Consider the following 26,936-nt stretch of genomic DNA (forward strand, 5'->3'; position numbering starts at 1 on the left):
TAATCGGACCTGGGACTCTCTTCTTTCTCCTTTTAAGCCCATATTTCCTTTGGATACAAACTTTCAATCTGTTTGTGCCGCAGTTCTTAGATACTTACACGCTACTGGCCTGTATCATAAAATATTAATTAAGTACACATCCCTCGCCTGTGGGGGGCAGCAGTACACTCCACAGTGTACAGCCTGCCGGAATTCCATTAGAAGAAGACGAAGAAGAAGAAGGAGACGAATAAGGAGTAGAAGAAAAAAGAATGGGCCTCTTCGAAAAGGTGTGAAACGCAATTTGTCAATTTTCAGGTACTTTAGCCGATAGGTTGTTTGTACTCGATGTATGGTGCATTTAAATTGAGAAAAATATCACGTGAATCAATATAAATTGTATCTCTTTGCTTTGCGCGCCTTAGTGATGAATGGCTAACGTTAGCTCGTGTATGCTAACCCCTTGTTAGCAGGCCTCGTGTCTTTGAGTAAATGCGCAGTTACAGTTATTGGTTAATTTAAATATTTAACTTATTGAATCTTAACATCGACTGAAGATAAAACGTATTCGGTTCAAGTTTAGGACGTTGTTGCTGTTTTATCTGGTTTAGCTGGTTGCGTTTGCATGAATTAGTAATTACGCACAAAGCGCGCATCACGCTAACGTTAACCAGAGGGAGTCAGAAATACTTTATTAATTAATTAATTATTATTTTATTAATCCCAGGGGTAGATTCGGCTGCAACAGTTTCTCTTTAACACAAAATATCAGTAATAATAATTGTAATAATCTATGCACAAACTATTTACAGTCTGTGTGTTTAAATCACAGGGAATTACATTTTTAAAAATATAAATAAACATGCAAAATTTACAATAAAATTAACACAATACGCAAGAAGTGGAGAAGTTGCAAGTTATTGCGGTTAAACAAGTCGTGGATAATTAGCAGACTCAGTGCCTGACTCTCAAACGGGGCAGTTGTGGTCCCTGGTGGCCACAGGCAGGAATGACCTCCTGTGGCGTTTTGTGGCGCATGTAGGGGGGGGGGGAGAACAACAAACAAGATAGCACTGGCCACCACAGGCTCCTAAAATCAATCAATCAATTTTTATTTGTATAGCATCAACTAGTATAGCGTATAACAAGTGTTATCTCAAGACATTTTACAGAAGAGCAGGTAAAAAGACCTTACTCATTGTTACGTTACAAAAGAGCAGGTAAAAAGACCTTACTCATTGTTACGTTACAAAAGAGCAGGTAAAAAGACCTTACTTACTCATTGTTACGTTACAAAAGAGCAGGTAAAAAGACCTTACTCATTGTTACGTTACAAAAGAGCAGGTAAAAAGACCTTACTCATTGCTATCCGCAGCATCCAAAACATCCGCAGCATCACCCTGCAAATGTTAAAGGACCCCAGCTTCCTCAGGAATTAGATGTGGCTCAGGCCCTTCTTGTAGACGGACTCTGTGTTCTAAGACCAGCCCAGTTTATTTTTATTTATTTAACCAGGTTGGTCCCATTGAGATTAAAAACCTCAGAAATACAAAGAGAGACACAGTACAATTTACAAAGCACAACATTTTGGATTAAAATAGAGTCATATCTGGGACTCAGTTGTTCAAGCAGCCGAGCTAAAACATCGACATCCTGTAGAATCTGCTTCCATGTCGTTCATTTTAGATTTAAAAACATTTAAGGACACCCGCTCCTTGAGCTTTAAGTCATTCTGCAACAGATTCCAGGCTGAAGGTGCAGAATACCCAAAAGCCCTTCTCCCAATTTCTGTCCGAGCATTTGGGACAGAGAGCATAAAGAGGTTTATTGTCCAAGTACACCCCCACTTACTTGTAGTCATCCACTATGTACACATTGACCTTGAATGGAGACAGGGGTCACTTGTGCATCTTTCGGCCTCAGATCCACAACTAGTTCCTTAAGATCAAGACTCCACTGTTGCTTATTATGTTATGTTGATTAATTGCTTTTTCTACATTGCAGGGAGGTGAAGCTCTGACGATGGAGAATGGACAGGGCACAGGCGCCAAACTTGGCCTTCCGCCTCTTACCCCAGAGCAGCAGGAGGCACTTCAGAGGGTAGGAAACCCTTTACACATTGTGTCCGTTTAAATAAAGTCTGGTTTCTTGCATGCATGTAAATGTACCATTCTGTAAAAATGTGGTATGCACAAAATCATAACTAATATTTGTAATATTTGTTATTACTTTTTTTCTTCCTCAGGCAAAGAAGTATGCCATGGAACAAATCCTTGCGAATGTGTTGGTGAAGCAGACCATCGCCCATCAGCAACAACAGCTCTCCAACCTGCAGGTGAGATATGTGCAATGTTTTAAAACCATATGTTTTTAATGTGTGTTTCCCCGTGAGTTTTTTAATCCTTCATAAATTGTAGTCTTTTGGATTGTTAGTATCTCAGACTGCACTTGACTTACATGATGGTTAAGGTATTAGTTGTTCATTTGTTAGTCTTGAGTCCCACCTCCACCTCTCAGTGGAAAAAAAAACTAAAGTTAGACTAGGCGCCTTTTGAGGGGGGGGGGGGGGGGGGGGGACTTGTTTTATGTTTATTTGCTGTGTTAATTTGTAATTGAACTGGGGGGACAACTCTCCAAACTGTATGTTAAGAGGGAGTGTCTGCATATAGAGTTAGTTTAACCGTTTTTGTATATCTAGCAAAGCAATGACAGTTTTTAAAAGCAAAGCTAAGGGATATCTAACCTACTTTTCAGCACTTTTTTCATCTTTACTGTCTTTCAGATGGCAGCAGTGACAATGGGCTTTGGAGATCCTCTCTCACCTTTACAATCGGTCAATAGATTATTAAACTTTTTTTCTGTGCGCAATGGAAAAGGGCTTTTACCCTTCTTATATTGGTTGCTATGGCAACACTTTCAGCCTTTTACTTAACCCAGTAATGTATATTTTGTAAGAAACATGACATACTGCTAGTGCACCTGAAACCACGTCCGTAATTCTTCGTGAGATGAGTTACTTTACTGAACTGTGAGAACTCCTCAAACACAGATCTTTTCGGCCCTCTCAAAGTCAAGTTTTTTTTTTCTGTCAGTGAACAAGTTAACTTTCCATGATGTCATTAAATAGGCACATGCTATGTTGTGTTGGTAATAGAATTAATACAGTAAAAGCTTAAGTCATTAGTCAGCATCCCTCCCCTTAGAAATGAGAAGAAAGTTTGAAATGCTTTCATCAAGACTTTGTATGGATTTCGTTTGAACTCCACGATTACTTTTGTTACCTTACTTGCATCCCTGGACTACAGGTCAGTTACTGAAGCCAAATGAGGGCTGTGCATGTAAATCACTAGTGTGTTTTCCTCCATATGTCTGTTCAAAAGTAACAGAAAAGAGACCATATTGTAATTACAAGTGGTGACATGAAAACATTACAATAGTTATACATGTTAGCATTCTTCACAATGTTGTGTCCATTGATTTCAGTATCTCATTTGTTACCCTAATGACTTGTCCAGACCCCCTTACTTAGATTTGGCCTCTAATTATTTCTGGGAAAAGCAAGCACAGTAGAAAATATACATTTTAAATTAGTGTGTTTGTCCTCTTCTCTCTTACTCTCTAATGCTTATCATGTTTTTTTCCCCCCGGTTGGCAGGTAGCAGCTCAGCGGCAACGTGCTCTAGCAATCATGGGTCGGGTGTATGTTGGCTCCATATACTATGAGCTGGGTGAGGATACCATCAGACAGGCCTTTGCCCCCTTCGGCCCAATCAAGAGTATTGACATGTCTTGGGATTCTGTAACAATGAAACACAAGGTTGGTTAAGTTAAGTCTTTTTTTTTCTCTTGATATAAACTTGTACACATTTTGAATGTTTATGTTCTGTTTTTCTTTAATTTGTCTCTTGTTCAGGGGTTTGCATTTGTGGAGTATGATTTGCCAGAAGCTGCTCAGCTGGCTCTGGAGCAGATGAACTCAGTCATGCTGGGAGGGCGAAACATTAAGGTAAGTATTCTGGAGGTGTACTTCTTTTTTTTTTTTTTTAAGGAGTTGGCACAAGAGTGGATGTAAGAGTAATTTGTAAAGACACTCGTGTGACTAATCTCTCTCTGCTTGCTTGTCTTTGTCTGTGATTTTCAGGTGCGTGTGTTCTGTGTATGCCTGGTTTTGTTTTCTTGGTGTATTGTCCGTCTGTGTGTATGCTTCTATGATTTCATCAAAGCTGTTTTAGTGACCAGGATACCCAGCGGCGCGTGGTGTTACTCTGTACCATGTGCTGATGATGGGCTGCGCCTGGTTGGTGTTGCTTGGCCGCCCCATCTGTAGTACAGATCCCAGTCGCACTTAGATACTCGTCTTACTGTAGGAGCTCAGTTGTATTTCAAAAGGGAGGAAGATGTTAGGATGCGTAGCTATAGCTTTAGGCATGTGTCCCCCTTTTTCGGTGTTGCCACCTGATCAGCTAGTCACAAGTATCAAGTGTTTTTAGAGAAAGCTTTATGATCTTGTTTAAGTGTCAGTGGTACCTAAGAGGCAGAAAGGACTGTTTTTCAGATCTTCTCAGTAGTGTTGTAAAGAATTGTTATCAAGATAAGCAGAGAATACTTGGCATAGCTTTGTGTCATGGTTGTAAGAGCAGATTGACTTTGACTGATCTTGTGGCTGCTGAATGTTAGGGCTGTGAGTTGTAAGTGATTTCAGGGAGTGCGTTCCTCGGTTGGTACTTCAAACTCCGTTCTCAGTAGCCCTGCTGGTATTATCTGTGCTATAGGTTGGGCGGCCAAGTAACATCGGTCAGGCGCAACCCATCATTGAACAGTTGGCAGAGGAAGCGCGCGCCTTCAACCGAATCTACGTGGCATCTGTCCACCCTGACCTGTCAGACGCTGACATCAAGAGTGTGTTTGAGGCCTTCGGAAGGATCAAGTCTTGCACGTTAGCCCGAGACCCCACCACAGGGCGACACAGAAGCTTTGGCTTCATTGGTGAGCTGGAGGGCCCTCATTCGCTCGTCCTCTCGGTGTTGCCCCTGCTCTGCTACTAACTAATATTTTATTCACTTACAGAATATGAAAAGCCTCAGTCAGCCCTGGATGCTGTGTCTTCTATGAACCTCTTTGACCTGGGGGGTCAGTACCTACGGGTGGGCAAAGCAGTGACTCCGCCCATGCCCCTAATGACCCCCGCGACCCCTGGTGGTCTGCCAACTGCTGCAGCCGTGGCTGCGGCGGCAGCCACCGCTAAGATTACGGCCCAGGCAAGTATAAACCCCTTTCAAAGGGATTTAATGGCCTTCCAGGTAAATATAACCCAGATCTGGCTAGAATTGACACCAAAAGCACAAATAATATGGGCATAGAAAATTCTATTGAGGTGACTGGGAGAAGGCCAGTTTTGTACGGATCATGAAAACTGCAGTTTGCCGTTCAGTGTCAATTTTACCCCTAAGATATCAGTCAATCTGGGCTTAATCTTTGTTCTTCCATTTTAATGTTTTCCAAAAAAATTCCAAAGATTGAATTGCACTTTTTTGTTGTACACTTGATTGTAAAGTCAGTCAGCTCCTCCCAGTCACTGACTGGGTGTGTAAGCTAAGAGTTCTCGCTCTTAGTTTGCACAAACACATTTAAAGATACTTTCAAGTTTACAATGACTAACAAGACAGTTGTGTTCTCAGTAAATTGTGTAATTATTTGAATGTAAATATCAGTATACATTATGTATGACCTGCTTAGGAAAATAAATATGTTTAATAAAAGTGTACATAAATAATGCTTGTAACTTTGATTCTCACTGAAGAAAGTCCAGGTTGAGTGACTCTCTGTGCCATGCTGTTTGATCGTTGACTGTGCTGTGTTCTGTGTGTTTCCCTTACCTAATGTCTCCGGCCCCCTGTCTCTTAAGGAGGCTGTAGCCGGCGCATCAGTCCTGGGGGCGTTAACACACTCACTTCTTGGTCCACAAATGGGAATTCCCCAGGCTGTCATGGCTGCCCAGGCACCAGGGGTCATCACAGGTGTGTACCAAAACATGAGTGAGTGCTCATTTTTTTTATCAAAATTACAAAATATATTGTGAACTTCTTCCTTTGTTTTGAACTATACTATACATTCTATACACTTCAGGATATTTAAATTGACTGATGGGTTGATTACATGTGCTGGAATTGAGTTTGTCTTAGTTTAAAGATGAGTCATAATCCTAACAATGTTCTGACCATTAGTGTGATCCAGTTTCACCAAATCTAAAAATCAAGACTTGATATCAGAACCTTAAGAAAATGTAGTCTTAAGTTGTGCAAATACGCCCTCTTGGGGAAAGTCACTTGTTACAGCATTTCTGTGATAACATTGTCATGATTGTTGAAGTGTGTAATACATTAACACATTTGACATCACTGACTATCTGCCTTACTTTTAAAGGTGTGACTCCAGTGCGTCCTCCAATGCCAGTGCTTCCGCAGGTTGGTCTTGTCAACCCTGTGCTCGCATCACCGCCAGTCCTGTCTAATCAAGTCGGTGGTTCCAACCAGCAGGAGAGGAAAGAGGAGAAAGAGGAGCTGCTACAGGATGGCACAGGGCAGGAGATGTTGAGTGACCAAGAGCACATGAGCATCTCGGGCAGCAGTGCCAGACACATGGTGATGCAGAAACTGCTTCGAAAATCAGAGGTGAGATATGTATTACAAGGAAAAGAAAACAATGACCTTGATCAAAGATTGGATATACTCCTTTTTAATAATCCTGAAAATGATTTTACTCATTCAAATCTTTCCTGTCTAGTCCACGGTGATGGTGCTACGAAATATGGTGGGACCAGAGGACATTGATGACGACCTGGAGGGTGAGGTGACGGAAGAATGCGGGAAATTTGGCGCCGTCAACAGAGTCATCATATACCAGGAAAAGCAAGGCGAAGAGGAAGATGCAGATATCATTGTAAAAATCTTTGTGGAGTTTTCCATGGCCTCAGAGATGGACAAAGCTATCCAGGCGCTCAATGACCGCTGGTTCGGAGGTCGCAAAGTTGTCGCAGAGGTGTATGACCAAGACCGTTTCAACAGCAGTGACCTCTCGGCATAAAAGTGTCTGAAATGGTTCCCCTGCACCCATCCCAAAACCTGTGGCCCAAAATCATTCTAGCAACAGTCACTGCAGCGAGAGATGCGGGCCTCGGAAACTTGTAATTATGTTCTTACCCCCCCCCCCCCCCCCTTTTTTTTTTTTTTATTGCTGTTGATATTATTGTAAAACGCCCCATTGGAGGATTCAACAAATATATTTACATGTCATTTTGCGTTGTGATCTGTGAAGACCGTCTTTTTTTGGTGCAAATTCAGATTTTATAATCCAACCGTATAAAACCATTTACTTTTTTTCTGCTTTTGTTTTTGACTTTCGTTAAATTGCCGGGACATGTGAACATTTGTTTCTTTATACTATTAAAGATTATTGTTTGTCCTTAAAATGTGTGCTATTTTTCTAACACCAATTGTTGTTTTTGAAGCTTTCTATACACTGTAAAAACCTTGTGTTTGGGCTGCAAAGCGAAGCACAGGATAGCTTAAGTAAAAACACTCCTAAAGCATCTGTTGATGGATTGGTTATTCCCAAATTCCACTTTGGGTATTTTGTATAAGGGAACATAATTTCAAGATTCAAGGTTTTTATTTGTCACATGCTAATACAGATGTGCAGTGAAATGTAAAGACTGTTCCGCAAGGCCATGCAATAACACTGAAATTGCTAATACACATATATACAGTAAAATAGAATATAATGTAAAAAAAAGAAATATTTGAATATAGAATAATGTAAACAGTGTCAAGTGTCCAGGGTGTGAAAGTGCAATGTGCAGATTGGAATGTGTGGTGTGTTTGCATCATGTAATCACAGTTCTGTTTCTAACTGAGGAGAGTGGAGTTAACAGTCTGGACAGCCTGAGGAAAGAAGCTCTTCCTGAGTCTTTCTGTGGTCGCCTTGATGTGTCGAAGGCGCCTGCCAGAGGGTAGTCACGTTTAATTGTTTCTACCTTGCTTTTTTTGACAACATGTGGCTCAAATTCACTCATCCTGCTCTATTATTGAAATGATCGAGCTACTTACCGTATACAGTATAAGATACTTTTTAAAACCCTTATTCAAATTAGTTTGAAGGCAAACAGCAACGTTTTGGAGCTGTTTTCGGTTATGCAATGTACCAGGATAGGATAGGATAATACAATACTTCATTGATCCCCAGAGGGGAAATTCGGGCATACAGACAAGAAAGCTCAAAATACACATTAAACAGAATAGATAAGATAAAGAAAAAAAGAAAAAAATACAAATAAAAACGGGGTATATACAGTACAAAATGAATGATGAAGTTAACTGCAGGGAATTGAGAATTGAGACAGTATTTGCAGTATTGAGAATTGAGACTGATGATTAAAGTGACTTGGTATGATAAATAGCAAGTAATGTAAACAGCAGAGAAGAGAGGCAGTGTTGTACCACAGTAATGCAGAGTGCAGTTATGATATAATGTGGTACAATATAATATAATATAGTGCAATATGAACAATATAGTGTAATATAATGAAATGTTATATAATATAGACTAATATAATAATATAATAAAATATATAGAATGTACAGTATATATGTATGTATATATTGATGCTACATAATAATAATAATAATGATAATACAATGTTAGTAATGATAATAATAATGAAGCAGGTCACGTGGGTAGTTTTTTTTGATGGGGGTGAAGTTTTAGAGTTTTAAAGTGCGACGTGAGAAAAAAACGAATCTTGTTTTATGCAGCTAAAATAAAATTGATAATAAAAAATAGTGATTGGTATCAACTTGCCTGTCATGTAAAGTAAAAAAAATAAAAATGAAAATAATAAACTCTCATAATTTAAACTTTTTATCTCATTATTTTGACTTATCTCATTATTATGACTTTATATCTCATAATTATGACTTTATATCTCCTTATGACTTTATATCTCATAATTTTGACTTTATATCTCATTATTATGACTTTATATCTAATAATTATGACTTTATATCTCATTATTTTGACTTTTTATCTCATTATTATGACTTTATATCTCATTATTATGACTTTATTATCTCATAATTTCCACTTTTTATCTCATTATTATGACTTTATTATCTTATTATTATGACTTTATATCTCATAATTATGACTTTATATCTCATAATTTCCACTTTTTATCTCATTATTATGACTTTATTATCTCATTATTATGACTTTATATCTCATAATTTCCACTTTTTATCTCATTATTATGACTTTATTATCTTATTATTATGACTTTATATCTCATAATTATGACTTTTTATCTCATTATTATGTCTTTATTATTTTTATTTTTGTTTTTTTAACTGGCGGAAATGGGCTTCCATAAAAAAGTAACCTTTTAATTAAAAAAAAAAAAAAAAATAGTGCTAATTGGTGGTTACAAGTCGAAGTGAACGGGAACCCAACGCTAGGTGGTGCTGTGGTGTCCACTACAGAGAGGCGGGAGTACCGTGTGTGGCCTCCGCTCCAGCACACACCGAGCCCAGCCCCCCACACGCCAAACCGGCCTGCCTCGGCTCCACAAGGGGAGGGATGCGCGGCAGTTGCGAGAAGCTCTACCTCTCGCTGTTGCTGATTTCTCCTGCGTCGCAGTGAAATAACATTTACTTGGCAGCTTTTCTCGGATGCTGCCACGACACAAAATCGGAAGAAGGTGTTTTCGTGTGTTTTGTTAACGTCGGTGTTTTGTTAACGTCAGCTCCGCACAAAGGCGTCCAGTGACCGACTAGCCGATGGGAGCTAACGGCTACTAGCTTGCTAACAACACAGCCGGTGAGGAGGACGAGCACATCCTCGTACACAGCCATACCCGGGGGGTGGGGGGGGGGGGGATTAATCTCTGCTGACTCGCTTCGTGGGTAATGTTAGCTGTTGTGTCGTAGTATTTTATCTCACACTTATGTCAGGCGTCACTCATGACTAAGACAATTAAATCAACATCTCCGCATAGCTGGGTCGCTGGCTGCATATTTTTTTTGTAAGCTAGCCATGACAGAGCTTTCGGTCTCATGTAAGGAGGATGTCGGCGGTAGCAAAACAAGCTAACTTTTACTCCGTCTCTGTGAAGAAGTGAGCGCAAGAGTTCAGGACACTCTTCACATCCCCCATTCGGGTTCATGTTGTTTTGTAATTCCGGGTTTTGGATGACGCGAATACGGAGTTGACAATCCTGCAGCAACACCTGAACTGAAACTGGGGAATATCGCGAACACGTCGAAGGGATTATTTTTTGTGTCTCTTAAGTGGATTTTCGGCCTCATGTCCAGGATCGTAGTTGGGACACAGTAGATGATTTGACACTGGGTGAAGCCCCTCTCCCTCCAGAAACAACACCCTCTCACCCACCGACCTCCTCCCCCCCCCACCACCCTGCTTCAAGCCTCCGATGCGGAGATTTCAGTAGCACCGGCAACCCAGTTCCCCTCCGGCGGCCGGACATGCTGAAGTGTATCCCCCTTTGGCGCTGCAACCGCCACGTCGAGTCGGTGGACAAGCGGCATTGCAGCTTGCAGACGGTCCCCGATGAAGTGTTCCGCTACACCCGCAGCCTGGAAGAGCTTCTCCTCGATGCCAACCAACTCAAAGAGCTACCAAAGGTACGCAAGCCTCCATAGAACCCAAGAACGACTTCCCGTGTGTCACCATGCATGTGTATTCTTCCTGTGTCATCCTATAGGTGGTTAGGTGTTTTAACTGTCAACATATCAACACTGTGTCACACCACACTTGATTTAAGGTAGTCTGCATTAACCTATTTGACAATCTGTAACTTCCAGAAGACATGAGCAGTGATATCACCTGCGCAGGTACTTCCTCCTCCTCAGCAAGCCCTTCCTTGTTTTGTTTGAAATGGGTTTGGCCTTTTTTTTTTTTGCAATGCTGAAACCACCTTGTATAGTAATTGCAACCACACATACTGTACCTTTTTGTTCTCCACACATTTACTTGAATAACAGCATTTTCCCAACAACAAGAACCCATATTATAGTTATGAGTTGATCTACTTCATGCTCAGAGGGACCAGCCCTGACCAAAACGCCTCTGGCACACAACACATTGCCCATAGTAATAGCATTGGTGGCCAGTTGGATTGGATGCAGTGTAAGGAAGGCATGTGTGGAATGAATTGCAACGATGTCCCCACCCACACTCCCACTACTTGAATCATGACAAAAATTTCCTAAGCGTTTATTTCAAGGGGTGCAGCGCTGTTGTGGGTCTGTTTTTCCTTCAAAGCGTCCAGAGTTCTGGAGTACTCACTGGCTGGACTTTCTCCTTGTTGTATTCAACATGACATTGTTCATTATAAGGACAAGGCATTGGCCATGGTCATGATGGAGAAAGGAGTTTGTGCAGACTAGTTAGCAGTAGGCGACATTGCCAGGCTGTCGCTTGTCATGGCTTTAGCTTATGGTGAAAGGGACAAGTGGCACACTCACCAATGAAGATTGTTAACAAGCCTTGGTCAACAAAGGCTGGAGTGTTGACACAGGGCTGCCTGTTACCTTCTGGGAATGACAAACAATAGAACTTTCTTGTGCACGTTCCAGCAATGGATGCATTTTTGTTAGAAAATAAAGTGCCCCTAATTGCTTTGACGTGTGTTAGTTTTTACACATACGAGTACTTCTTTGAGATCAGTCCCCTCTGAGTATGTTTGATAAAAGATTGCTTTGTGCATAAAAACTCTGGGGACATACAATTAACTCTTGCCTTCAGTCCCCTTTCCTATTTGGACAAAGAGCTACTCATTAAGACACACATACATACAACTGTTTATAAATATACTAGCCAAAGCGGTCGCAGAATTAGCATAAATGACAGGATTGAGTATTTGCAGTGATGCCAAAAAAAACCAAAAGAGTGAGCTACACAAAATGATGCTGTTTTGTAAATAAAAATGTGTTTCAGAAACAAAGCATATCAGGAGGAAAATCAAACCAAGCTGTTGCTAACCCTTATCTCTTTTGTGTTTATTTAGCTTGATTTTAGGATAAGATTCATTTAGTGTTGATTGTAAATATTTAGAGGGTCGTATCTGCAGAGGTTGCCTCTTCTCAAAAAAACAAGTTAACGGACTTGATAAACAATTTCCCATTAAAAAAAAAAAAAAAAAAAAAGCAATGAGCGTCTGATGTTGTTCACAAGACTCCAGAAATGAAATTGTTCTTGGAGCATTCTTCAGTGAATGTAAGGACTTCTCTTGGCAAAAAAACAAACAAAATAAAAAGCAAAGTCTGACTTGCCTTAGAAGCTTACAGATTTTGCATTTCATCCACTTAGCTCATACCTGTCAGATTCCCACAGTGTACCTGGTGCACAGCCCCTGAAACACAGAGTGAAGGATACACCAAAACACTCTGGCGCAGACAGCTAACCGCCAGTCTATCCGTGTGGTGCAGGCTTCAACCAGGAGACATAAATGCATGGTGACAGAATGTCTCGTGTGGTCGCTGTGAATGCGTAGCGTGCAGACACAAAGCATATGGGCCCTCTCTGTGGTCCTCAGAGTCAGCGGGGCTTCTGTGAGGGAGCGGTGTGAGAGGTCATGGCTGGACAGGGTTGGGAACAAGGCCAGTGACTGTATGTTGAACAGCATTAACATAATGAGCTCATAAGTGAGTTAGAGTCTGAATGCCTTTATGCATGAGCTCCTTCCCTTTGACTGTGTCATCAAGTCAGAGATGAGTTTGTGCAGTCAGACGTCAGCTATTTTTAGATGTCAATCAAGCATCCAGCGTCATTTTGCTTATCAGTTCATGCCATGCATTTATGAATGACCAACACAACACTGTACAAAATGTGGCTTTCCAATTGGCTACACCACCAACATATGTTATAAAGACTAATCAGCTCAGAGGTGATACCTTCGCAAACTGTCACAGGAATACAGTCAAAAGCAAAACAATCAAAATATTATCCACTTAGATGATAACTTGTTTGGAATAAATTATACATAATAAATCAGTTCAGGTGTAGTGAGTCATTTAGTGTGGTGCTGCTAGGTGTGGATAGGTTGACATAGTATTTGTAGGGGTTTAACATGAACAGATGGAGATTTAGTCGTCCTGACAGTTTCTTAAGTTTACTGTGACTCACCCCCACAGCACTGCCCACCAATCTTGGATTATACCCTCTGCAGTAGTAATGTCTCCATTTGCCACATGAAGAACAATTTAAGTTTGTAAAAAAAAGAAAAAGAAATGGCGAATGACTGCTTGTTTTTGACAGATTTAGAATGAGATTGTATCCGTGCAGTGATAGTACAACATAAAAACAGCAGCCAAAGAAGAATGACTTATCCGGGTAGAAAGAGTTTAGACACCCTGTGAAGTAGCAGCTGGTCAGGAATTCCCCTCATGCACATACATCTTCAGCTGTTAATGCTGCATTGTAGCTCTGTTTTTTCTTCCTTGCAATAATAAGTCTTTTTTATGGGTCATTTGTTTTGATTTCTGGATGTTCAATTTGGAAGCTTGATCCAAAGGCAACTGTGGCCTTTGGATCAAGCTTCTAATTAACCATGAGATCCTCCACAGACATCTTTCAGGATTTTCACTTTGTGAGTTTTCATTTGACTGAAAAGGAGACACAATTTTCTTTATAAGTGTATTCTGTCAAAGATTAAATGGTTGCCTTGAAAGTCTGGTTTAAAGTACAATCTTCACAGTCAATATTTGCCGATACTCTACATTAGGTAGGTTTGCGGTCAAGTAATCTGAACTTCTCCTTTCGGCTTCGAAAAACTAGCCCTGCCTTGAAGATCATGTTGAGGAAGAGGGAATTATCTTTTTAGCATTCTGAAGTCCCATGACAAGTTACAAAGAAGGCCATTCACAGCACTGATTGCCCCCCTTCTCTCAATCATATCCAATGTCATCGCTCTTTGTGTGCACTGCACTGCCCTGACGAGGCGTACATTTAGTCTGCAGGCATATCATGACCCAAATGATCACTTTTAAGATTTGTTGTAGGTCAGTTCCACCTGCTGAAAAGTACAAGGTTACCTTTTCTTGGAGCAAATGGGCTGCAGGTGCAGTACACAAAAAAAAAAAAAAATCCAGCTCTAACACACATCCCAGGACATGTACCTGTCTCCTTGTTGAGATAGGGAACAAATCCCTGATGGGTGTGCCCTCCTCATCAGACTTTGCAAAACTGGTTTTATGCATGTCACTCCCAGTATTTTTACATAATAAGACCTGCCATGTAAACTTGATACGTTACGGTTGGATTTCCTATCTAAACACTTGACACAAACAAACTGCCGAACTGCCACATCAAATATCTGGAAATATACAGCATAACTGCTATCAACGGCTTCCTCCCCATTCATGAATGTCCCCTCCTAATTGGAGAATGAGTTCTGTCTATAAAGTAAAAACATGCATTTGAAAAAAAAATAGGAAGTATATGTGAATGTACAGTAGGAAAGATGACTGTGCAATCTTTTTAATCCTCAGATGTAACCAGTGCCCTGTGTGTGTGTGCGCTTACAGATCTGTGGCTAAAGGGCAGATTAGGGCTTCACTCGGCCATGAAAATGCCCCTCAGCCCTCCTTTTTTTTTTTTTTACCTCCCCCTTCTTCATACAGGCTAATGCTTTTCAGTGTATGCGTCCTCTGGGATCCACTTTTCTGCCATTTGGGTCTTTTCAAGCACATAAATGCACTGATAAAAATCTGACTGCCTTTCTCTCTATTCCCTTGTGTATGTTCTGCCTCAGGTCAAAAGTAGCCCAAATTAGGCCCCTTCAGTCAGCTCTTGCTCAATGTGAATTAGTCTAGCATTGCTTGCCAAGTCTTAATACTCAAGTGTGTCTCTGTTTTGTTTGATTTTGTTATTTAAAGGATGGTGCAGTCTAATTGAGAATTGATGATGATCAACCCATGGTCCTTATAAAACCAAAAGTTTGCTGCTTACCGTGGAAAGTTTGGTATAAAAATCTAGGACACTCCACATTGTGACCTCGCTGTGTACTGTTGAGCTCTGCAGTTCATCTCCGTTCCCTGAGTTTCCAGTTAACTCTACAGGAGAGCCCTGGTTTGTCTTTCCCCTGTGACTGGCTGAAGTAGGCTAGCACCTAAGATGAATTGCACCTGCCACTGGCCTCTCAGCGGTAAACCACAACGTTCCTCTGGTTCCGCTCTTTCTCTCACTCTTCTGTCCTGCCTGGGGAATGCATTTTTGCTCCAGAGGTACTTTTATACACAAAGTGTTAATGGATCTAAAGTAGGATTTGTCGTGTGATTGTTCTGTTTTTTCACTCCAGATTTCCCAAATTTGTGGTTGTAAGTGACCCCACCCCCTGAAGAGGACCGCATAGGAGAGAAAAACAGAAGTAGAGGTTGTTATTTTAGAAACTTTTGTAATAAGGCAAACTCTTTATACAGAGCCAGGCTGTATCAGAGTGCCTGAAAAGTGAAAGAGAGGCCATGAAGACACAGCAGTGTGAGAGATCTGGCTTTCTTTTTGATGCAAGAGCACATTCAGCAGGTTTCTTTGTCTGAGCTGATGACCAGCTGGTCTCACATCCTGCCGCCCCCCTCCCCCAAATCTGGTGGGACAGAGGGGTAAAGGGAGGTGTGTGTTAGTGAGAGAGTGAGTATGCAGTGGTGGGGGGTGTATTTTATTCTGGAGATGGATTAACAGGAGAAGGGGGGCTGTGGCACCTACACTAGAGGAAGGGATCAGGAAGCTGAGCTCCACTGATCCTCGTTCCTCTGGGGCTCTTCGTGTTCAGGCGATCCATGCATCCTCGAGTCTGGGCTGACATGCAGTGTCAGGTGGGAAAAGCCAGAGAAGTGGTCCCAGAGCTGTCTGCCCTCCCCTTGAGACTCCTGTATGGTGTGGATGGATCTTCAGCTTTCTACCTCTGACAAGCGCGCACACACACACCAGTCTGAACTCCTTCGCTCCCTTTCAATTTAAGATATCGTGCAGTCTTCCTGGGAATGGCAGCAATGCGGGGCTCGACATTATAACTGGCCTGCTGGCCCGGATGAATGATTGATACAGTCCAGGCCAGCTGATTGCACGTTCGGGCCACTCGGGCCAGTTAACTTTTTTTTTATATAACTTTATAACAGTTATAAAAAAAAATAGACTGTAACACGTTCTCAATTTCATAGCGCTTTCCTGTCATACTGGTGTTTTGTCACTAATTTTCAGCATCAACGTATAAGCGCTCGTGTGTGCACGTGCGTCACAGTTGAAAAGCATCCTGGTAAAGATAAAAGTTATTCACAACGCATCTTAGCCCTTAAGAGAGCTCCTAAAGTAAAGATCTAAGGATGAAGAGTTTCTCACAGGGACAAACCGACGTACGTTGGAAAAGCACTCGTCTCCAGTTCAGTCCCTTTTATTATAATCTTGTGTGCTTCATCCTGTGTGGTCCTGTTGACTTTTAGTACAGTGGCGCTTCCTGCTCAGGCCCGGGCCGTCACATGACGTGAGTCTAATGATTCCTGACTTTTCAGTCAGCAGTGTGATTTGGACCTTACACCGGTCTGTACACTAATGCTGCTGTTTCTCACCACTCCTCCATTCAGTCCGGCCTTGGTCACCAGCCTCAAAGGTAAACAAGGAGGCAAAGCTCCTGTGAATAATTGATGGCTGTGGTGGCGGTGGCAGCTGTTTGCGATAGGGGAGAGTCTGTGGCGGTGCTGCATGTCCTGCTGGAGCACTGTGATAGGAAGGGAGCTGTGTTGACAACAGACATTAAGTACACACGGACAAGATATACAGGGTGATGCCATTTTTTTGTCCCAATTTATTATTGCTGTGTTGATTTCTTCCTCTCAGCAGCATCTGCTAGTTAAATAATTCAATATCAAGTTTAGTTTTCTTTTTATGACTTCCAAAAATAGTTTTCTGACAGCATAAAGATGTAATATGAAATTCATTAAACCGAGGCACTTTGTTGCACTTAAAACCATACAATACGTCATTAGTTTTGTCCTGAGAGAGAAAGTCCTGAAAATACAATATCATTTGTTAACTGTCAACAAGGTTCGGCTTACGCAGTCTAACTTGTCAGCAGGATGTAATTGCCCAGCACAAGGATGGTGATTTCCTCTCCTGTGAGCAGTACAGTCTAGGTCATGACGTGCATTGTGTTTATTTTCTGCCCGAGTAAACTATCTGTGTCACTTGAACATTTTCCACATGTTCAGGCCACACACTCAAGAAGTACCCACCCATCGTTGACAAACAAGTGAAGCTTACAAAGTAGTTAAATCAGCAATGACATTTTCTTTGGGATGGGTTGGTTTATCTGACCTTTTTGAACACACACAAGCTCCGGATCCCCACTCTCAGTATCACAAATGGTCCTTTGAGGTTAATCTGGCAGGGTGCGACTGATGTCACTGTGGGTGTGGCGGGGGGGAAGGTCGCCCGGGATGGCATTACAAACAAATGCTAGCCTTTATCTTCTGACCACACACAGTCATTGGAGGCCTCTGTCTATCACTCTGAAACCTGATAGCCCTTACATCCTCCACCCTGTGTACTGTCTGCACCTTCGTCTCTCTTATCTCCATCCAATTCAGTATTTACAGTAAAAGATGCCTACTGTATTTAGAGGAAGGAGACATGTTTTACCAGTTTACAGAAATGCCTGGTAATGTTTATTCAACTGCATTTGTGGGATTGAAAGTTAAACAATTAGCAACGCCTGCAACCACAAAGCAGATCTGCTTTTATACATGTGGGTAGTTGAGTCTGGGCTAGTCCTGGTGGCGGAGCGGCTTTAGACGCACACACTAAGATGTGGGTTGGTTTTTATTTGTAGGGCAACTCAGGCACTCCGTTAGCGTCTAGTATCGAGCTTGCCTGATTTGTTGACGCCAGTGCTTTTCTTATTGATTCCTTTTTGTTGGGAGCGTCTCTGCATGCAGGAAACAGGAATAATCAAGTGAGCTTTGGAATGCCCTGTTTTTGTATGCCATCTCCATTCTGGACGTTGTTTTCTAGAGCATTTAGGGAACGTAAAGTCCAGGCATGAAAATAAGTGGTTTGAGTGAAAGTGGCTTGTTTTATTTTTGTGTACTCCCATGCACCCTCTAACACTTCTGCAGTGTTTCTGTTGTATTCCCTCTGGAGCAAACACTCAGTGGCTTGCAGTGTCTCCAACTGATAGAGCTTATGATAAATGATGTAAAGCACCTTGTTTCTGTGTAATCCAACAAGAAGTTGCACCAACCTGAGAAGGAATGTTAAGCTCTTGTGCCAGCAGCTGTGTGTTTGCTACTACAATTGCAGTGCTGACACCACTTGAGATCTCTCCACTAACTCAACGCCTGTTATCCACCCCGGAGTGTCGTTTGGTTCTATTTGGGGAATATTTTTTCCATAGCAAAGCAATTATGAGTAATGATTGACACTCAACTACTATATGGTAGGCCTGCACAAATTGTTACATTTTAATTGCAATCACGATTGTTGCCTGCACATGATCAAAGAAACACAATTGTCTGTTTGTTTGTTTGTTTACGAGCGACTTTTATCAGCTCAACATGCTTCCTTTCACTTCTCTTCTCCACACTTAACCTGCAGGGTGGCTTCTCTTATCTTCTTTACCTGTAAACTGTTCTGTTGGCAATATTCCTCAACAGTACATTTAAATGACCCGACTGACGTTTAAGTGTTTCACTCGTGATTTTGTTATGACAACAGAGGATTGGTGTGACATCAAACATTTCCCTTTATTTTGTGTCTCTCCGTACTTAAGTTACTGTCATTACTTTCAATCAACCAGAAGTTTATTTTTCTCTTTCAAAATAAAAGCACTTTTTAAACATGTAAACGGGACATAAAGTACCCTTAGGGTTAGTCAGTACTCCGTATAGAGTATAAAAACACAAAATAAAAGCACAACATTAAAAAAACTGTTAGCTGAGAGAATCTCTAAGCTTAGTTGTTCACTTTTACTGGGTTACTTTTCAAAAGCTGTCATATTACACTTACAGATAAGACAGCTGGGCGGCTATTAAATGCAACCATCTATACTTTTTATTTCCTCAATACACGTCCATATTTCATAACAAATCATGCACTATTCACCTTCAGTCTGATTAAATACAGGGTCGTGAACTTTGCAGTTTGAGGGCTCTATTGCAGAGCTCTGTGTGTTTATTTCCTGATCTCTAAAGTTTTCATTGATGGAATAATTATTTACAACTTATCTAAATTGCTGTCTCGACTACTTCTCCTTCTTATTGATCACACTATTGATTTCGTCTCCTAATAGCCAGTGAATCACTGAATGGCCACGGACTGTTATAGGAACCCCATTTCCTTGTACAAGTGTGCCAGGAAACTGTCATGTTTAATTTGATTATGATATTGTTTTGCTGCATGCTGGATTTTGCAAGATGCCTCACTTTTCATTGTTTTATGAGTGTGTTATAATCTGTAGTCCACCGATGAATCCACTGGAAGAGATTTGATGTCTATAGACTCTATGGGTGTTATTTACACACAGACCTCCCAGTGTTCTGCTTTGTTTTCTGCACTGACACTATGCTGTTCTGCACAGTTCTGCTGCTTCTTCTCCACGTAGCTCGTACCTGTTGTTAGCCGTGATGGTGGTTTGGGACAATTTCAGTTAAAAAAATCTTTAGTTGTTTTTAATTTAATGTTTTTTCAAGCTTTACATTTGTCGATATCTATTTCTTGTGTGTATATTTAACTGTGATGTAAGAGTGGTTCGATGGTAAAAAGACTGTTATTTAGTTTTTTCTTTTCAAGTTGAAGCATGATATCTTTATTTTGTACTGCAGGAAGGTGATGGCAGATTTCTGTCAGTGAAGTTTAAAATAAAAGAAGCACTCCTCTGAAAAGTATTAAAGGTCTTGCAGCCTTGCTACAATCACAGAAATATGTTTCCCCCCAAGCAACACAGCTGTGTCGAAGGACAGCAAGGCTGCCTATGAGATGTTGCACGAGTAATTCTGCAGGACGACACATTGTTGTTTTTAAAAATGTAAGTGGGTCAAGGCGTGTGGAAGAAAAAAAAGCTCTGAATTGGGAGCATTTTCTTTACTTTTCTTTAAATTTAACAATGATACACAGTCGTAACTGGTTAGTTGGTTATTGAGCAAACACAATTATGTTGAGTGTGTGGGTTGTGCCACATGACCAGTTTGAGGCTCCTAATAGAGGTGCTGATTGGTGAATGTTTGTGTGTGTGTGTGTGACAGAGAATAGATGAGGGAGGTCAATGGGAAGCACAGCAGGGTTCTTTGGAGAATAACAAAGCAACACGTACACACACATGTATGTGTCATTCTCATGTGCCAGCAACGAAAAACCAACAAAGCAGTAACGGGTCTGCAGAAAAAGCGACAGCAGCAGTTCGTGTTCAATGTGGCTGCGTGTGTGTCAGCAGACCCCCCAAGCACAACTATTCATCTCCAGTGCAGCAAGAATGCTCTGATTTATGCTTTTTCCACACTTAACCCTTCCCTTTGCTTTGGTCCCAACTGAACAGTGGGATCTGATGACTGATTCAGCGAGTGTTGACAGGTAGACATTGTTTGTAGCAAAAGGTCAGTTATTTTAAATTGAGGAAATGCAGCAACTCACAATGAAACTCTGTGTTCATTCTCTTTGCTTTATTCTCCCACAAGGCATCTTTCTAATAATATTTGTTCCATTATGCTTTTGTAAGAGTTCAGAGAAAGTAAAAAAAAAAAAAACTATATTTAGGGGGCGCTGATAGGCTAGCGGATATGTCGTGCGTTCTATGTATGGAGGCTGTGGTCCCTGTCTCAGCAGCTGCGGGTTCGAGTCCGACCTCGGCCTTTTGCTGCATGTCATCCCCCACTCTCTACTGCCAGCGCTTCCTGTCTCTCTTTGGCTGTCCTGTCCAATAAAGGCAAAAATCGTCCTAAAAAACTTTAAATCTTAAAAGCTCTCGGTTAAGATGGGAAATCCTGATTTTGAAAATGATAGACTCGTTCTACTCCTGTTTTGATAAACAGACTTGGTTTAAAATTATATATGAAGTAATCTTTTCTCAAAATTCTCATTATACTTTTTGCAGAAGTATGAAAAAATTGGCGTTAAGTGTGAGGCCTTGTGTCCTCTTTGTAATTAACTCAGCATAGCTGTGTTTGCTCTGCAGCACGTGACATCCGAGGAAACACAGGCATGCCTGGAATCTCCAGGAGCTTGCCCTGCCCTCACTCCTCTTGCTCACTCTCAAACACTTGAACTTGCTCTGCAGCACATTCCTGTTGGTGAAGCCCACACACAGGCACTATACTTAGACATAAAACAAAGCATGCATGACACTGACTCGTGCACATCTTGTTTCAGTTTAATTCTCAAGGTAATCAAGCATAATTTCAATCATGCCTTGATAATGCCTCACTCATTCTAATTGGGTTTTAATTAATCTGGCCCATGAACATCAGGGACTTATAACACAGATGGGAGTACTGGGAAGGAGCTCAGATTAAAGAATGAAGCAGTGGCTAATTTCTTTTTTGTGTATTTGATGAATGATTTTAACTCATTCAGCAGGTGCAGTCAGTGGCTTATTGACTTTTAGACCAAAATCATCTGTGCATTCAGAGTAGAGCAAGATTTATACTTCATCTTGGATTGGAATTGGGTTCAATAAGTGTATGGCTAAAGTGTTGGAATTGTTTTTTACAGTTTGCCCAAAAAGCAAAAGGAAGATTCAATTCAGGGGAACTAAAGATATGCTTGTGGTTGTTCAGTAAAGGTGATATTAAATGGGACACATCATCTTAGCATCTTCTTTTTATATTTCAGTCATTTTTGTAGTGTCCTGACTGACAGTAAGGTATTTTCTGTAATAGCATGAACTATGTTATGCAACTTTTACCCTGAAGTTGGAATCTTTTCTACTTGAGTGGACACGTTTATGCCTCACTTAACCTCTCCCTTGATCTCGTTCTACTGAGTGTTATTCTGAAGCAAACTATTGCAGTTACATATAATGCTTTCATAGGAGGATCTTTTGTGATAGTTAATCTTTGGATTTAATGATGCAAGCTCTTCATTTTTAGATATCAGCTTTTGCGGCAAGTTCTCACTTTCTCCTCGGTTTTTTACATTTATTTTTGGGCCTTTTGCCTTTTATTTGATGGGACAGTGGAAAATCAGACAAAGAGAGTGTGAAAGGACAATGCAGGAAAGGAGCCACAGGTTGGACTCGAACCACGGCCTCCCACTTGGAGGCCTCATGGGGTGCGACTTAACCACTCGTGCAACTGCACCCTAAGTTCTCACATTTCTAAAATCACAGAAGTATGCAGTACTGGTCCAATTTTTGCATTATCTGCAACCGATGTTTAAACAATTAAAAGATTTTCCCTTACCAAATTGCTTTTTTAAAATTGTTGTAGACTGCATGAGGATTGCTTGGACTGAGTGCAAAGTGTGTTTCACCAAGAGCCTGTGGACTGTTATCAGTTAGTGAGTTTGAATGTGAGACCTTCTGCAGCTCGGCATTGTAACAGCTCTTTTGAGCACAGGAACAGAATGTCAGGTAAGGTCAAGGACAAGTGCAAATTGCGCATGCATGCGCCATGTTTAGTTGGACTCTGTCACCTCATACTGTGCCAGACAAGGAACATGGATGTGCTTCGGTATATGGCTCTAATGTACAGTGTGCTTCCTTTAATGTGCATCATCAGGTTCCCTGGTGGTGTATTTTTAGAACTGCTATCACAAACCAGGTTCATGACGTTGGTCATGCAGAGGAGCGGGGCTTCTCACATCCACGGAGGATCAGCATGTGCTTAGGGCCAGTGTTTTGATGGTTCCTGACGTTGATCCTCGCTGGAGTCGTGTGGGAGGGGTGTGCAGACAACTCTGTAATTACACTGTCTCCATGACATATTAATGGGATTTGGCACGTGATCTTTAATAACTGCATGCGTTTCCTCTTTGCTATGTTGAAGATAAGCATAGGCGCTAATGTGTTCCTTTGGCTCAGTATATTAAGATTGACAATATACAAATGAAATGATCAAACACAAAAAGGCAGATTGCATTACAGTACCTGTTCTCCTCTTTCTGATGATCTGCTGCAGATGTTTGGATACTGTGTTTTGTCTTAGAGCAGATAATGTGTTTGGATCAAGTGTTTTTGTTTCACTGTCATTTGAGTGTCACTGGGGAGGTTTCTGCTGCCAAATTCAGCCAACAAACTCTGGTCTCCAAGGTGATGGATCTCCAAGGGCCTGTAGTTTGCCTGATGCGGGGGCGCGTTTACCCTGTGTTTTCAAGAAGAGGCATCAGAGGAGCTAGGGCTTCCCTCTTCTCAGATCTACAGTCTTTTACTGTGCTTACTGTGTACACAGACTAGGCCCTTGCAAATATTTGTATGTATCTGTGGGCCTCTGCCTTAGCCAAACATGTAATGGAGTAAAACAACCTGCTGATCACAAAGGCAAATTTTGTCCTCAGGCTAGAAAAGCTGCGGCAGCCAGACAGAAGATATAAAGTAACACCTTAAGTGGAGCAGTTATTTCTCAGCAGAGCCTGGGCTGCTGCATCGGTGACCTGCATAGAGGAGAGTTTTTGCTTTTATCAAACCACTTTGTAATTAATTTAGAAGGCTAAAATGTTGTTCTGATGAGCTTTACTGAAAACAGTACAAATATAAAAGCACACAACTGTGAATCTATTATACTGCAAACACCCCATGGCTTAAGAACACACTTCGTGCCATGGATTAAGTAGGTTAATGGATTTTTTATTCTCTTGCTATTTTGTGGCATACATGTAGATGATTTATCCCTGACCTTTTTAAACGTATTTACATAAAACAGTGGGGATGCGTAATCCAGATTTGTCAGATTTGTAACTCCAGCAGCACGGCAAGGGTTGTCACGATGCCAGAATTTTATATTTCAATACAAGGAAAAATCAAACGATATATTGATACCCGTCACAATGCCCCAGCAACAAAAATACAAGCACATGGCAGCTAATATTGGGCAATTTGTTGTATTTAATCACCAAAAACTTGAAGCAAACTCCTGCACATTGTCATCAATGTTCTCGCTCACAGTAAACTTGAACCAACCAGTGCATTTAAAACAGACGAGCGCTGCTTCTCTTTTTTGCTCTTGGCAGCTTTGGTTTAAAAATATGACTGTTTTGGTACTTTTGGATACTATTGAACATTAAAATAACTGAGATTTTATCATTTTAATACACATGGTATCTAAAAGCATTGATGTATCAAAGTTTCTTGACAACCTTGGAGGATAATTTGAGGGACTGTTAAAACGGTTGTGAATTAATTCTTCGAAAGAAACCGGTTCAATTAAACTATTTGCAACTTGTTACTGTAAACTGAGCTCAGGCATTTTTTGTTTGGCTGTGTCTTTCAATCATTTTTACTGTAACATAACCTGGTGGTAATCCAACCTTAGCTACTGTAATAATGATTGATAATGACAGCAGTAAAACATTTTGAATCATTAAATCTGGGTCTTTTGAAAACTTTGTTGCCAAAAATGTCCCAACGTGCTCTTTGGTATGTCAGTTTGAATTCTGAGATCAACTTTAAAAATGATTTCTGTCTGGGAAAAACCAGTGGTGCTTCCATAGCTGTCCGTTTACAGTTCATTTTTAAGCAGTCAGGGTACATTCCTGAGAGGGTAATATAAAGACACAGACCTGTGTTCAACCCGCTGCCAAGACTGAATGCCATGACTGTTACTGGAAAAGATAGAGACTGAGCCACATGATCCTGTGAGGGAGGTCACAACCAGAACACATACAATGCAGCAATTGTATTGAGGCTGCTTGTGCACTTACAACACACACACACAAACGCACATTTTTCTGTCCGTTTTTTCTAGGTGTAATACTAGACATTTTTCCAGTAGCAGAGGATTTAAAGTAGCTTCATGCAGTCCCATTTGATTGCTTTCCCAAATTTTCTGTTTCTAGTTATTTGTTACACAAGATGAGTAGGAAATATCTTGCAAGTATAATGATGTATGAGATTTTACATTGGAATCACATCCTCTCTTTCTTCCTGATGCTCCAGACAATAAGTGCACCACCTTTATTTTTTTTAATTTTCTTTGTTTGTTTTGGGGGACTGTTATGCCTTTATTGTAGAGAAGGACTGTGGCTAGAGTAGGAAACAGGGGTGAGAGAGTGAGAATGACATGTTATCACGTGCTAAGGGTCAATGTTCAACCTGGACCGACTGCTTCAAGGGCTGTAGCCTCCGTACATGCTGCGCGCAATATACCTGCTAGGCTATCTAACACCCCACAACTTTATTTTTCTAACCATAGGAGCCACCTCAAAAAACCCTCAGTCATATCCTCTGGAGATTCTGTTGAGTGGTAGTCTTTTCAAAGTACTGAATCAAGCAGCTTTAGAGTAAAAATACTTTTTTTATGTGCTTGTGTTTACACTATTCAATAGCTATACAAAAATGTAATTGATTATACAAAGCATGATCCATGCAGTACCGAAGTTCCTGGCTGCCATGTTGGTCCCCTGTAGCACAGCCTCACTGTGGGACAAAAGGAGAGCTGGCAGGCAGGCAGCACATACCGGATCCAGCCCATCCAGGAAAGAGCCTAACGTCCTCTGCAGACCATAAACAATAGGCCCTCTGGTTTTGTGTCATGTTTGTGGGAAAACAGAAACGGAATGAGTGAGCATGTGATGAAGAGAGAAGAGAAGGGGTGGAGGTGGGAGGTGGAGGGCCTCCTCTGTAGTTTCTGATCTGCCTGTGAACTCAGTCATTCCTGCTGTGTGAGAGCATAGCTGGGGAATCTCCGGCCATTAGTTCAACTAAACAGAAAAGTTTGAATGGAGGCACTATGCACTTGTCTGACCATCCAACATTAGCAAAAACAAAACTTGAGGCCCACCCTTTTGTTTTCACTTTGTGTTCACGATCAGCTAAGTGACTTTACAAACACCTGCATCATTTACATTTCTTTGGACAGGGGCCTTTAGTTTTGTTTGATAATCACATTAGCCCCTATAATGGTTGGTCAGTCATTCTCTATAGCAGATTACTCAAGCACATTTAGTAGTTCTCAGGTATTATACTGTTTCCCGCTTCCTCTAATGTAGTTGTTGGACAATAACAGTCTATTGATCGTCTTTCTTAAGTGTGGTGGTTGTTTAAGTCAGATGGTAGACGGGCTTTATGAACCTGAAAACTGAAGCAAGCTGTAAGCCAGTGTAAGAGCCTCACAGATCAAGTTCAAGGATTCTGGCCTTGCTTCTGATTTGAATCTGATTTGGATTGCAAATCTGTGCTGGGACTCTCTCTCTGCTGTGCATTTACGATAATCAAGTTGTGGACATGTTGTCCAGAGACTGGTGAAGCTTTTCTCCCTCTCTATCACTGCGATGGTTTTAGTAACCAAAGTAGTGATTAGCCCACCAATATGGCTAGAGTGGCAGGATTACGTGTCTATTTATAAAATGCTGACTGGAAATCGCTTTACTGCACCAAGCAGTCACCATTCATTCTTACAGTAAGCATAACCAAGACTGCTACATGGCACAGTGTTTCCTATTATCTACATGCATCTATGTAAAAAAAAATAGTTGAGTGCTTCAAACGTTTACATTGAAAGAAAACTGCCTTAACTTTTGCATTGATTGTATGCACAAACTTCAGGTTCACATGAAATCACGAAAGATGTCCACACTTGTTAAAACAACTTTTGTGCAGATGTCTGGCATTGCGACCCTTAATTACAAACAAACAAATGTTTATCTAACCAGTGATTCTGCTGCCAACTAGCGAGGGTGACATTTTTAAACATTTAGTTGACTAATCACACAAATCCCATGTTTAGATGTTCCAGAGTGAAGTGCAGTCC

General features: G+C 41.1%; 2 protein-coding genes across 21 annotated transcripts in view; both read left to right on the top strand.

Annotated features, from left to right (window-relative positions):
* Positions 1-154: 154 nt before the first annotated feature.
* LOC132994546 (poly(U)-binding-splicing factor PUF60-like) lies at positions 155-7,569 on the top strand. Of its 7 annotated transcripts, none has more exons than XM_061064959.1 (11): positions 155-269; positions 1,984-2,079; positions 2,225-2,314; positions 2,762-2,812; positions 3,635-3,796; positions 3,893-3,985; positions 4,752-4,965; positions 5,047-5,279; positions 5,885-6,014; positions 6,403-6,650; positions 6,763-7,569. In XM_061064959.1, the coding sequence occupies exons 1-11, from the start codon at positions 252-254 to the stop codon at positions 7,060-7,062; spliced, it is 1,635 nt and encodes a 544-aa protein (XP_060920942.1). In that variant the 5' UTR covers positions 155-251; the 3' UTR covers positions 7,063-7,569. The 7 variants fall into 7 exon arrangements, with proteins under 7 accessions (XP_060920942.1, XP_060920944.1, XP_060920943.1 ...); XM_061064961.1 differs by having other exon boundaries at positions 180-297; XM_061064960.1 differs by having other exon boundaries at positions 209-269; positions 5,885-5,996.
* A 2,010-nt stretch (positions 7,570-9,579) lies between these two features.
* Positions 9,580-26,936, top strand: part of scrib (scribble planar cell polarity protein) — a 62,795-nt gene continuing 45,438 nt past the window's right edge. For 10 of the 14 annotated variants that reach the window (XM_061064516.1, XM_061064520.1, XM_061064524.1 and 7 more), the window contains exon 1: positions 9,581-10,673. In XM_061064516.1, coding sequence (XP_060920499.1) covers positions 10,515-10,673 — 159 coding nt within the window. In that variant the 5' untranslated portion in view covers positions 9,581-10,514. Of the gene's footprint in view, positions 10,674-26,936 lie in introns of all 14 variants that reach the window. The other 4 variants (XM_061064523.1, XM_061064527.1, XM_061064525.1 and 1 more) reach the window with 3 other exon arrangements.

Source organism: Labrus mixtus, chromosome 19 (genome assembly GCF_963584025.1).
Source record: "Labrus mixtus chromosome 19, fLabMix1.1, whole genome shotgun sequence".
In the NCBI taxonomy this organism is placed as follows: Eukaryota; Metazoa; Chordata; class Actinopteri; order Labriformes; family Labridae; genus Labrus; species Labrus mixtus.

Bases quoted from the DNA above. Each gene is read 5' to 3' on its own strand.
- LOC132994546 (XM_061064959.1), top strand. The intron at 3,986-4,751 runs GTAAGTATTCTG...TCTGTGCTATAG, and splicing joins TGGGAGGGCGAAACATTAAG to GTTGGGCGGCCAAGTAACAT. The intron at 4,966-5,046 runs GTGAGCTGGAGG...ATTCACTTACAG, and splicing joins CAGAAGCTTTGGCTTCATTG to AATATGAAAAGCCTCAGTCA.